At 38.6% G+C, this 14,125-nt stretch overlaps 1 protein-coding gene across 1 annotated transcript; it reads left to right on the plus strand.

Moving 5' to 3' along the window:
• The first annotated feature begins 10,736 nt into the window (after positions 1 to 10,736).
• On the plus strand, positions 10,737 to 12,186 carry LOC131354094 (carbohydrate sulfotransferase 12-like). The gene has a single exon (XM_058391368.1). It carries the CDS (start codon positions 10,784 to 10,786, stop codon positions 11,873 to 11,875), a length of 1,092 nt encoding a protein of 363 aa, XP_058247351.1. The 5' UTR covers positions 10,737 to 10,783; the 3' UTR covers positions 11,876 to 12,186.
• The last annotated feature ends 1,939 nt before the right edge of the window (positions 12,187 to 14,125 follow it).

The raw sequence follows: 14,125 nt of genomic DNA on the forward strand, positions 1-14,125 counted from the left end.
TAATTAATTAATTAATTCATTAATTAGTCACATAATTAATTATTTCATTGATTGGGTAATTTCTTTTCACATACAGATTAATGGCAGGTAATCTTCAACAACATAGATAAAACATAAGATTTCAGTTTTGGTCATAAAATAAGAAATCCAGTCAAGCCCGAAATTGTTCATACCCCTGGCAAATTCTGATTTAAAGTTACTTTTATTCAACCAGCAAGTTTTTTTTTTTTTTACCGGAAATGACACAGGCTTCTCCCAAAAGATAATAAGACGATGTACAAGAGGCATCATTGTGGAAAAAAATATTTCTCAGCTTTTATTTACATTTGAACAAAGAGTGGCATGTCCAAAATTATTCATACCCTTTGCAAGCTGTCAAAGTCTATGGGAAAATCCAAAGTTCTGTACCATTCCAAATAGTCCAAGCTGTTCTAAAGCATCCTAATTACCCTGTTTCATTGGGAACAGCTGTTTTAATCAACTCAACAGGTGAAAAACAGAAGCTCTCTGCTGTTGGTTTGTGGACAGTCATGGCTAAGACAAAGGAGCTCACTGAGGACCTGCAGCTGCGCATTGTGGCTGCTCACAAGTCAAGAAAGGGCTATAAGACCATCTCTAGATGTTTTGAAGTTCCAGTGGCTACAGTTCCACAAGACTGGTGGCAACATCTCAAGGCAGACAGTCCAACGGACACTGCACACCGCTGGGTTCCACGGACGCAGACCAAGGGGGACACCACTTCTCCAGATAAGGCACACAAAAGCCCGCTTGGCCTTTGCAAATGCTCATCTGGACAAAGAAGAAGACTTCTGGTCTTCTGTTTTATGGTCAGATGAAACAAAAATTGAATTGTTTGGCCACAATGATGTAGCCTTCATTTGGCATAAAAAAGGAGAAGCCTTCAACCCTAAGAACACCATCCCCACTGTCAAACATGGTGGTGGGAACCTAATGTTTTGGGGGTGTTTTTCAGCCAGTGGACCAGGGAATCTAATCACAGTAAACGGCACCATGAAAAAGGAGCAATACATCAAAATTCTCAACAACAACATCAGGCAGTCTGCAGAGAAACTTGGCCTTGGGCACCAGTGGACATTTCAGCACGACAACGACCCAAAACACACAGCAAAAGTGGTGAAGAAATGGTTAGCAGACAAAAACATTAACGTTTTGCAGTGGCCCAGCCAGAGTCCTGACTTAAATCCAATTGAGAATCTGTGGAGGGAGCTAAAGATCAGGGTGATGGCAAGGAGACCCTCCAACCTGAAAGAGTTGGAGCTCATCGCTAAAGATGAATAGGCAAAAATACCAGTGGAGACATGCAAAAAGCTGGTCAGCAATTATAGGAAGCTTTTGATTTGCTGTAATAGCCAATAAAGGCTTTTCTATTGATTATTGAGAAGGGTATGAATCATTTTGGACATGCCACTTTTTGTTCAAAAAATGAGTAATAATTTTTTCAACAATGATGCCTCTTGTACATCGTCTTATTATCTTATGGGAGACGCCTGTGTCATTTCTAATCAAGAAAAAACTTGCTGGTTGAATAAAAGTAACTTTAAGTCAGAATTTGCCAGGGGTATGAATAATTTTGGGCTTGACTATGTATTTTGCATATTTGCACATATTATGCATTAGCACCTGGGTGAGGAATACAAAATTGGCTTGTGTCCAACTGTAAAATAATTGCTGAGCTATTAAATTGTTATTTTTCCATCAAATGTCACCAGATGAGATTTTTTAGAATGATTCATCATCCTGTTTATTTCAACACCTGTAATTAACATCTAATCCTCGTATCTTTTGTAATAATATTCTTTCAATCCTATTCTGTTTTTCTTGGCATCAGCCCAGTTACCGGGTATGAAGACAGACCTTACACACGGGTGTTCAAGCATTTCTGTTTTTCTCAAGTTACCTGACTTGAGTTCCATCTAGTTCAGTCGATTTCAGATACTTTAAATGTCTAAGGCTTATGTTCTATATCTGAAACTTTATCCAATACAAAGAATGTCACCAGATGAGTTGAATTCATCTCCAAGCTGATCAACACCACAAAGCACTGGGTACTCATGGGTAATTTGGATTAGGCAATGAAACACATCGCTAATTAAGTTGTTTACAAGGAAGAATTCAATATTTTGTTGATTTATTTCAAGCACTATTTTGTCGTTTATGTAGGCATCTGTGGCGTGCCAATGTCTCTGTATGCTTCAAGAGCTTGATTTGTTATCTTGGACTCTATAACTATATTATAACCATTAATTATTATTATTATAGCATGATAATAGTTAATTATTATTATAGAATCATAGAAGTTGCTGTGAGAAGAATAGGTGGTAAAAATAAACTTTCTGTTACGGGGAAGAAGGGCTCAGCATTAAGTGAGGGGGTGAGCACTGAGCTAGACCCGTTACCCAAATGGATGAAAGCAGGTGGAAAATTCAATCAGGGAGCCTGGCAGAATAATGAGCAGAAATAGGCAAACAAAAATACAAACCTAAGAAACTGTCTGAGGTGGGACACAAACCAGGGAGGTTCAACACCACACAGGCCTGCCAAAACATGCTAACCACTACCCTATCGGGCCGTATAAGCTAAAAGTGTCAGACAGTGCACACAGACGCCACAAGGCGATGGGGCGAGCCCTGCCTGTCACGGCAGGTTTTGGCCGTTTAAGCAGTTCCCTCACCGAGTCGGGGTCTGGCTTAATAAATAGGAAGTGGCAGTGGGCTGATTCTCAGCCTGCAACACCAGTAAATAACTTTCTAAATATTCTCTATATTATTAAATATCGCTGGCAACAGCTTTTGAGGAGCGTAACTCTAATTACCAAATTACCTCTCGGCGCTTATTGCCTCCGATACCTGGCACAGATTTTATATATATATATATATATATATATATATATATATATATATATATATATATATATATATATATATATGTATACACTATATTGCCAAAAGTATTCGCTCACCCATCCAAATAATCAGAATCAGGTGTTCCAATCACTTCCATGGCCACAGGTGTATAAAATCAAGCACCTAGGCATGCAGACTGTTTTTACAAACATTTGTGAAAGAATGGGTCGCTCTCAGGAGCTCAGTGAATTCCAGCGTGGAACTGTGATAGGATGCCACCTGTGCAACAAATCCAGTCGTGAAATTTCCTCCCTCCTAAATATTCCACAGTCAACTGTCAGCTGTATTATAAGAACGTGGAAGTGTTTGGGAACGACAGCAACTCAGCCACGAGAACAGGAGAACAGTACTTGTCTGACTGCATTGTGCCAAGTGTAAAGTTTGGTGGAGGGGAGATTATGGTGTGGGTTTGTTTTTCAGGAGCTGGGCTTGTCCCCTTAGTTCCAGTGAAAGGAACTCTGAATGCTTCAGCATACCAAGACATTTTGGACAATTTCATGCTCCCAACTTTGTGGGAACAGTTTGGAGCTGGCCCCTTCCTCTTCCAACATGACTGTGCACCAGTGCACAAAGCAAGGTCCATAAAGACATGGATGACAGAGTCTGGTGTGGATGAACTTGACTGGCCTGCACAGAGTCCTGACCTCAACCCGATAGAACACCTTTGGGATGAATTAGAGCGGAGACTGAGAGCCAGGCCTTCTCGTCCAACATCAGTGTGTGACCTCACAAATGCGCTTCTGGAAGAATGGTCAAAAATTCCCATAAACACACTCCTAAACCTTGTGGACAGCCTTCCCAGAAGAGTTGAAGCTGTTATAGCTGCAAAGGGTGGACCGACGTCATATTGAACCCTATGGATTAGGAATGGGATGTCACTTAAGTTCATATGCGAGTCAAGGCAGGTGAGCGAATACTTTTGGCAATATAGTGTATATATATATATATATACAGAGTTTCCCTGTTCACTGATCCATACAGTACCATTACTAAACAACTTGTAACACAACAGCAAGCACTGTGGCTTTTTTCTCCTCAACACTTCCTTTGACACCACTTCCAATTCTATCATAATGATGATTTTTTTCTAATCAAGCTATTAGACTATGATCTCTTTTGTGCTCAACTTTAATAATACACCAGGTTTCAGTGTTATAAGTTATGAATTCAATGTTGAGATACCCAGCACTGATCCCGATAGCAAATGAGTGATTCAGATACAATAAGAAAGTTTGAGGAGTGATTACTTTCCTGTATTCTTTATGTTGTCACCAGACAGGCAGGTTTGTATTAAGATTACTTATTTCGAAACTTTCCCTTTGTTAGTCACATCAAACTGAAGGAAGTTATGTTCCTAAAAATAGGACATCCTAGCAAGGTAAAATATATTAAATCTAGTCATGATGACCTAGCCTTTCTGAAATTATTAAACCTAATTCTAAACAGTTTTACACATTTCATGAAATAAATAATTGCAATTTTCAGTATTTCTTTATTGAAAGAAACAAGATAATTTGGCAAAAAAAAAAATTAAACCTAGTTAAACATTTTTAAGTTAGAAAAAAGGTTAATAATTGTTTGTATAGTTTATTTTAATCTCTATTTAATAATCTTCAAATATATAGATTGGTAAATAAATTGGAATTTTTACTTATTTTAAGCCTGAAATTGTAAAATAGATCAATTTGCTCATTCTAATTATTTTTTAGAAAGAAGTGAAATTATATACCAATAGGAAATGTAAAGCTTAAAGCTAGGCAGATATGTTTACAATTAAGTTTGGTTTATTGCAAATCTTTTTCAATCTTATTTACACTTGCTATTTTTTTCCTGTGGAAATCCGATTCTTTTATCATCACTATACTAGCACAATACAGCGGTCAATTAGTAAGTCGATTATTGTAATGATGTATATGATATATATAAGAATGTAAATACTATTTATATAGATTTAAATCAGTTATTGCACAACAGTTGAACATAGGGATTGCATATAATGAGAGGGTATTAAAGTGTCACTGGATGTAAACATGTCAAATACTATAGAATATGAAGTGCAGAAGAATATAAACATACTGAGTATATGTGAATAGACACATAATAGTGCTTTACTCATGATATAAAAGCCCGTTTTTGTTAAAATTTCTGATAAAAAAACCTGTGAAAGATCTTCAGGTATTTGTATGTCCTGTTGCACTCATACTCACGGTGGTACCTCCTGCTTGAGGCTGATTAGTGAGGTTATGTCGCCACCTTGAGGTTTACTCAAAACTGTGATATTATCATACCCCACATCTTTTTTTTTTCATTGTCTGTACCACTTATCCGATCTATACTTGGGTCACGGGGAGCCTGTGCCTATTTCAGGATTCATCGGGCATCAAGGCAGGATACACCCTGGACGGAGTGCCAACCCATCGCAAGGCACACACACACATTCATTCACACTCTAGGGGCAATTTAGAGACTCCAATCAGCCTAGAAGCATGTCTTTAGACTGTGGGAGGAAACCGGATCACCCAGAAGAAACCCACCAAGCACAGGGAGAACATACAAACTCCACACACACAGTGAGTGGGAGCGAGACTCAAACCCAGGACGCTGGCGGTGTGAGGCGAACATGCCAACCACTAACCGTGCCGCCCTACCCCACATCTCTTTTCATAAAAAAGGAATATAGTGCTTAAAATGGATGTGAATAATTTTTTGAATTTGGTTATGAAAACGAGTTATGTTCATCGACACGCTAATAAAACCATGCTTTAAGAGATGCTTGATCTTTCTTATAATTTCCAATAATAAAATCTGTGTCTCCCACAAGCGGCTCGTCTCTCAGGCCTTTCTATTTTTATCTGTTCCTTCTAAAATGATTGAAAAAGAAGGAAACTAATTTTTTTTCATGTGACAACATTTCCCAGTTTCTATGACTACTGTCGCCAGGCAATGATCAGACAGTGCATCGCCTCCTCCAGTGTAAAAGGAACTTAAACCGATACAACCTTTCTCTGTTTCTTGACATCATTTGATTCACATGAGCTCATCTGACCATGTCACATTAGATTCGGTAGGCCTTATTCAATATCAATATTTAGTTAGTTGACACATTTATGTACTAAAATACTAAATGACCTTCCCTACACAGTGTTTATTCATTTCTAAAAAAAACCTCTGTTTAATAGCTTTACTCATACATATTTGTAGTATCATATGAATTTCCTGACTATAAATAAGACATATATATATATATATAAACCATAATTTCACTACTGCTTCAAATTAGGCCTTGTGATTGACTGGTGACCTGTCCAGGTTATACCCCTGCCTTTTGCCCAGTGTGTGCTGGGATAGGCTCCAGCAGATCCCCTGACCCTAATTAGGAATAAAGGATGCTTCACTTTACTTCTTGTTTGATTCTTCATGCTCAGATTCTTGTTAGACATGGTGAGAATGAATGTAGGTTTCCCTGCCTAATTTGTATAATTCATGCCACTTCACTAATTAGACCGGAGAGTGTACATAAAAAACAAAATCTAAAAACTGAGTGAAAATGCTTCCATATCTAGCCGTATGACTATTTCCTGCTCTGATAACATGGTTTCTATTAAATAAATTCCATACACACATATAATTGGATAAAGGTGGGAACAGATTCACAGCTACACAAGCTGTAATGGTTCCTGTTTAAAAATCACTGGGATTCAGAAAGAAATTCAGAAGGATTTCTGGATGATTTTTTTTAAGCTAGGTTTATATTTATACATATGAAATAGTGTAGGCAGTATGTAGTATGACTAATAATAATACTGATAATAATAATAATAATAATAATTATAATTATAATAATAACATAAATATTTTGAAGAATGTCTACACAAGAAATGTTGTATTTATGAAAATGATGTGAAAAATACTTGTGTCCTGAGTGGGTGTAAATGCAGACATAAAAAGTCTAACCAACATAAAAAACATTTACTTGTTTGACTTTACATCAGATCATTTGCATTGATTACTGAACTTTTATATCTGGAATATACGTTTTAGAATAAATTGCATATTTTCATTATGTTTACAGCGTTAAGCAGAATTCCTTATCCAGAGCGACTTATATAAGTGCTTTTGAGTCTTGATGAACAACCCAGGGACCAGGTATACCTTTGAGAACATGTTAAAAGGAGTCAAAATAACTTTAACTTAAGCCTTTACCCTGAGAGCTCATTTTGTGCTCTCAGCTGTCTGTGCACTCGACCTTTTATGGAGTTTGGTTATTTCTAGACATACAGTATTTGACTATTTTTTAAGATTTAAAATGTCTTCTTCTTTTGTCAGATTATTTTGCTAATTTTAAGCCTTATTTCTAAAAATAAGAAATATGTCATGTTCCAACCTGCTATGCCCTCTCATAACCAACAGAGGGATCCCTCACCCAAGTATTAAGCCACTTCTAGGGCTGGTTACTTCCAGGATTCTATGGAAGTTTAAGTCAACTATGTCTTTGGTTTGGAGCTTGCGTTGTGCACAGGGGCATTGTCATACTGGAACAGGTTTGGCCTTACAACACAAAGAAACACAACTGTGTTCATACTTTGTGACAACAGTTTATTGAAGACCCACATATACAGTAGATGTAATGGTCAGGTGTCCACAAATGTAAATATAGTGTACACTCTACATATTTTTAGTTCAACAAAATCTCTTTTTTTAAAACTTAATACTGTCATACATGTCCCTTTGAACGTTAAGATAGAAACAATATTTGAACCAAAACATTAATATAGACCTGTGGTTATTAATGTAACTACACCAGGTTACATATATAACCCAATTCCCTGACAAGGGAACAAGACCCTGTGTCATGGCTAACACTATGGGAATGCTCGTTTGCAGAAGTTGTGTCTGAAGATCTATGTGAAATCATGCCGATTTATTGGCTCAGGTAGGTCATATGACAAAGCAGTCTATGACAGCAAGACTATAAAAGGGCATCTATGTCACATTACTCCAGTTTCTACTTGTCTGAAGGAAGTGTGAGTGGACAGCTAGGGTGTGGCTCATTCCCTTCTCATAAAACCAGGTTACATGTGTAGTTCCCTTTCAAGGGATTGAAGGAGTTCCCTTTCAAGCATCCCATTCGAATGCTAATACCAATGTCACCACATCCTGGGAGATGTCTGTCCCAGAGGTTGTGAAAGGGCACATGAGCCAGGAGCAGAGCACCATTAGCCCTGTAAGACACAGGAGTGGGTTCCAGGTCCAATTTATAGATCCTGAGAAGGGTGTGCAGAGAGGACCAACCCACTACAGCACAAATATTCCAGAGGGAAACGCCTCTAGCCAGAATTCTGGACAAGGTGATACACCTAGTGGAGTGATCCATAATCCCTCTAGGCAAAGTTACACAGCGTAACTCGTAGGCCTATGATATAGTTACCACTACTCTTGGAGACAGGATTGCCAAAGCAGGCAAAGAGAGAGGACTTATACCATGCATTTGAGCAATGGGCGTAAGTGCTGAGAACCTGAACTGGGCACAGCAGATGCAGTCTCTCCTGCTCTGCTGACTCATGGGGTGGAGGGCAGAAAGGCCTGCAGAAAGGCTGGATGACTAGCTAATAGCAGATCCATTTCCTGGTTCAGAAACCTTTCAGATGTTGACTCAATTGGCTCAAAGTGGGCTTAGAGAAGCCCCTCCAGGACCAATGGGAGGTCCGAGGAGAGAAGGCGTGGTCTGCTGGAAAGCCTCAGCCATCTTGCAACACACAGAAGGTGAGAGACCAGAGAATGTCTGTCCACGTAACCCTTATTACCCTAAAAATGGTGTCTGAGCCAGAGTTGAAATGGTCTCATATGTAGCAGGTCCAAAGGAATAGCTTTGGCAGCTTCAGTCATAAGCCAGGCATCCTCTGTGCCTGGGCAGCAGAGAGGCATTGGTCTAGCCAGATGTCCTTTATGGCAGAAAGGATGGAATCCCCACAAACAGGAGACATCATGGCTGAATCCCAACTATCCCCAAGAAGGTTGTTCCTAGAGAGGGAGAAACCAACTTCACTGGGTTGAGCCTAAGACCAAGGGACCTCATGTGGGCAAGCCTGGCATCTCAATGCTTGGCTGCCACTTCACTGAGACTGAGCCCAGATGAGCCAATCATCTGGATAATTACATGAACATGTACATAGATGACCTGGTGTTCAATGATGACAGCAGCCACCATGCACTTTGTGAGGTTGAGCAATAATACTAGGCCTAAATGGAGAACCCGGCACACACAGGTCTAAAATTGTCCTTCTTGGGAACCAAGAAATGCTAGCTGTAAAGCCAGAGGCTCGCCCTGGGAGGGGAATATGCTTTAGCTTTCTTGCCTCAGCAGGCCTGAGACCGGTGGCTTCTGATTGATAGCCTTAGCTCCTCATGCAGTGAGGGAAGAACAGGCCCTTAGGAGATCAAGGTTCAATAGGCGCCCAGACTTTCTCCATGGAGCCGATAAAGGGGAGAGATAGCTTGCAAGCATCTCTTCATCCCTAGCTATTGCCCCATGTTCATCTAGACCCACAATGGCTGATTAGCCAGCATTCGTCAACAGTCCTTGTTTGGGTTCGGAGAAGTCCCAAAGTGAGCTCCCAAGCCAAAGTGGGGTAATCCAATAAGGGAGAGAGGACAAGAGAAAGGGAATCACATGTCACTTGTTCTGCTAACTCGACCTGCGAGACCCATGATTTAAGTTGGCACCCTGCCTCAGCAGACGTGGGACCCGGGCCATGAGGCGCAGGCTTTTGGCTGGAGAAAACAGGCATGCGAGAGAGCCCTAGAGAGTCGCGTGTGCATGCTCCACACAGAGCGCTTCCTGAAGACAAAGAAGCTGGAATAATGTGCCGTAGATGTCCTTTTATGGTCTTGCTGGTGCGCTCTGCTTCATCACGACCTACTCGAGCCGATAAATCAGAGCTTCAGACACAACTTCCACAAAGAAGCATTCCCATAGCATCAGCCATGGCGCAGCATCGAGTTCCCCCGAAAGGGAAACACCTTCTGACCAATCAGATTTAAAAATTAAAGATCACGGTGGAAAAAATCCTGATCATGACATTTTCAATTCCTTCAGAATTAAAAAGAAGGTGGAAATCATGGACCGCATACATTATGTAACTTTCTTGTACCAAACTGAACAACTGTTTACTCAAGATTTGGGGCAGAAGTCATGCATTTTCAGCACCTGAGCTCTACAGATGTTTTTTGCCACAAGGGGGTGCCAGAAGCTTGCTTTATTGCTCCTAATTTACCCTGAGTGACAAAATTTATTACACTGCAGAAATAATTTTTTTAGTGAGTGAACACAACTTGATTCAAGAAAAAATTAATATAATTTCTCTATAACATATATAGACCATTAGGCATAGACATTTCATGCTTTAAATCCTCTTCTTCTATTAGCTCTTGTTTTATTAGTTTCTATATGCTTGAAATAAGAAAATTAGAATATTTTTAACCTCAAACCAAAAAGAAAATTGGTACAACACTCTTATATATGTTTAAAAATTTATAGTGTAGTTTCTATTTTATTAATACTTCTGCACCTTTCTGTACCTAACATATATTTTAGTTAACAACAACAGTGGCTGTGTTTATTATCAGTAATAAGGATGTGAATGTCATTAAACCTGGCAATGTTATAAATTTGTAGATGTGACCCTAGAAAATGGATGAGCACAGGAAAAGAAATTTGGCAAAGAAACAAAAAATCCCGAAAAAAAACCCCAGTCACCTGACAAGTTGAACGACTCCGCCCCTGCTAATAAACTTCAGTTCAGAGCTGTTCAGAATGCTGAGTCTCTTTCAGAAAGAGGTTCTCTCAGGTACCAGAAAACATGAGCAAGTTTAAGAATTTGTACTTTGTTTTAATACTGAGTGTCATTTCCTTGATCATTTTTATATACAGTCAATTAGAAAATGGAAGTGAAGCAAATATCTATCCAAAGACTGACGGGGAAACTGGAACGCAACCACGGCTGGACACTGTCGAGGACAGGAGATGTGAGGGGAAGATCCACACGAGCCCACTCCCACTGAAGCTGAAGCACCGACAGTACTCAAGAAAGATGCTGCTTTATAAACAATGCAACAATAACTTGGACATCAGTGGCAAATGGGCAACATTTGACGACATTCCCCATGAGGAGTTGCACAACCTGCTAGTGGATGACAGGCATGGAATTATCTATTGCTACGTTCCAAAGGTTGCTTGCACCGCATGGAAACGGACTATGATTGTTCTGAGTGAGAGTCTGAAGGTGTACGGTGTACCTTACAGGAACCGTCTAGACATCCCCATCAAGGACGTTCATGGATCTTCTCTACAGCAACTTAATGCATACCCCAAGGCAGTAATGAAACAAAAAATTGAGACATACCAAAAGTTCATATTTGTTCGAGATCCTTTTGTCAGACTGATTTCAGCCTACAAAGATAAAATTCAAAGCCCAAATCAGATATATTATGAAACTATTGGGATAGACATATTAAAGAAATTTGGAAATGTCTCTAATCCACCAGCATCTGTAGAGCAAGCGCACGCTCAAGGCATTGTTCCGTCTTTCTACAACTTCATTCAGTATATCCTGAGCCTCCCAGCAGGAAATGACAAAGAGTTTGATGAACACTGGCGACAAACAGTTCACTTGTGCCATCCATGTGTGATCAATTATGACTTTATTGGGAAAATGGAAACTATTGAGGAAGATGCTGATCATCTTCTGCGAATACTCCGAGTCGATAACATTATCGACTTCAAACCGTGGACAAGAAGTAAAACAGAGCAGAATGAGATAAAGACCTGGTTTTCCAACATCACCATAGAGTGGAGGAGGAAACTCTATGATATTTATCAGGCAGACTTTAAACTGTTTGGATATGAAAATCATGACAATCTAGATTATCCTAATCCAGAAAACTTTATATGAATCACGTTGTTTGTTGTGTTGTGTTATGTAGTATGATTATTGTTTCTTGACATTAGTAGCTTCGTCATATTTATTGATTTGAATGGCAGGGGTGTCATGGTAATGGAAAATCTTATTCCTGTTTCTCACACTACATTTGATTTGTTTGACTTCTGTCTTTCTTGTTAAGACAATTAAAGATCTCATAATTACACTGGACAATACAAATGAAGATTTTTCTGTTTTTTTAAATTGCTTCAAGACACTAAGATTCCTCTTAATAAGTCAAAAGTGTAAGAAGAAAATTGCTGCTTCATGTTTCATGCTATAAATAATTTTTGTACCTGATGTTATTGTGTCAAGTTTTGTAAATATTTTTTTTCCCTGTAAATTATATTTCTGCATCATCAGAATTTTAAGTAGTAGGACAACCTGAAGAAAAAATAATAATAATAATAATTGTCAGTGTGAAATTACAGTGTATATAAATAAAGTGGAGAAACATTAAAAAAAAAAAGACTGAGCTGACCTATTTTTCCAACATGACCATTGGGTGTTGGATGATATTTATAAGGCAGACATAAGATACTTTGAAAATCACAACACTCTAAATGATACTGATCTGTAACTCATGATCTGAATCATGTTGTTTGTTGTGCTGTGGTTTGTAATATGATTAATTACCTTTGCTTTAAATGTCAGCGATTGCAAAAGTGTGTACATACCTAATCTTGTGCAATGTGTTGAAGCACAACTTTATTTTTTTATTACACCATTCACAAAATATTGCCAATATTTTCACACACTTTCTTTAAACAACTTTTTCAACACATTTAATTGTAAGCGCCTCTCTTATGCACAGCCTGCTTCAAGTCACGCTACAGATTTTTTGTTGGATTTTTAGTTGCACTCTGGTTAACTCATTCAAAAACATTGATCTTTTGGTTAAGCAATTCCTTTGGTGATGTATGGAGGTTTGCTTTGCTTTCATTCCCACTTACAGACAGGTTTTGCACTAAATTTGACTGTTTTTTCTAGCTATTCATGAATCCCTCCAAGATTTCCCTGAAGGAACAGAACAAGAATGAAGCCTATTAGACTTTTAGTTTTAAGTTTCAAGAGGTTTCTCCCCTCAGGCTCCTCTTTAGGAGGTGAAATGCTACCCAGCCGGGCTCAGGTTTGATGACTTGACTTAATCTTAAACCGTCCACTTTTTACCCTTATACAGTCCTTTGTTGTGTTGGCAGTATGTTTTGGATTGTTGCCATGCTGCATAATGAGGTTCCTCCTGATTAATTGGATAAATTTCTTTGTAAATTGGCAGACAGTATGTTTCTGTTTCTCTGTTTATTCAGTTCAATCATAAGTAAACATTAGGAAGCCTGTTTACAAACAGCCATGCAATCTGCATTTCTATCATCTGTTGTTGTCCTTGGGCAACCTGTTCTGTCAGAACATTCACCTCATTTTTGTAGGACATTCCAAATTGTTGTATTGGCTACACCCAATGTACACCCAATGCCATACCTCTTATTGATTTTCTCTTTTTATTCAGCTTTTAATTAATGGCTTGCTTTACTACTAAATATAGCTCTCTGGTCTTCATATTGGTTTATCCTTTTTTTAAAGATCAAATGCTGTCTTCCCAAGAAAAGGTGAAAGTTTAGAACTAAGAGTAGATATTCAGAGCTAGTTATTTTTGAAACAATCAAACAAATGTGTTCCAATAGTAAAAACTGGTGTGCTATGTTCTATGTCTTTTAACACAACTACATACAAATGGCAAGAAAGAAAAGCTGACATTGTAAGCTTTTTTCTTAAATATCATCTGCTGATCTTAAACCCAAATGTGGTTTGGTTGGACTTTTGTTGAGCTTGGATGTTTTTGTGAGAAAGAGCTTCCATCTTGCCACCCTACCCTATTGCTCAGACATGAAGAATCTAGAGAGTAATCAGTACTTGGTTGTACAGGGATGTCCTGGTTTTGTTTATGTCCCTGTGTTGCCTCATATCACTTGTTGCTTTGTTGATAATGGCCTTTCGGTGTTCTAATCTTCTGGAAATTCTTTTACACACTCTTTGAGGAACATGGATTCAGATGAAACCAAGAAGAAGTAAAGAAAATCTTGTACTCTCCTAACCCTAACCCTAGAAACAGCAGATTTTTATTTGGCTTTAATCAGAATCATTTCATTGTTAGCAGTTGTATAATAATGACTTTTGATCATGAGAAAATTAATGAACCGCTCATGACAACAGTTAATAAAAAAG

Source organism: Hemibagrus wyckioides, linkage group LG06, assembly GCF_019097595.1.
Source record: "Hemibagrus wyckioides isolate EC202008001 linkage group LG06, SWU_Hwy_1.0, whole genome shotgun sequence".
In the NCBI taxonomy this organism is placed as follows: Eukaryota; Metazoa; Chordata; class Actinopteri; order Siluriformes; family Bagridae; genus Hemibagrus; species Hemibagrus wyckioides.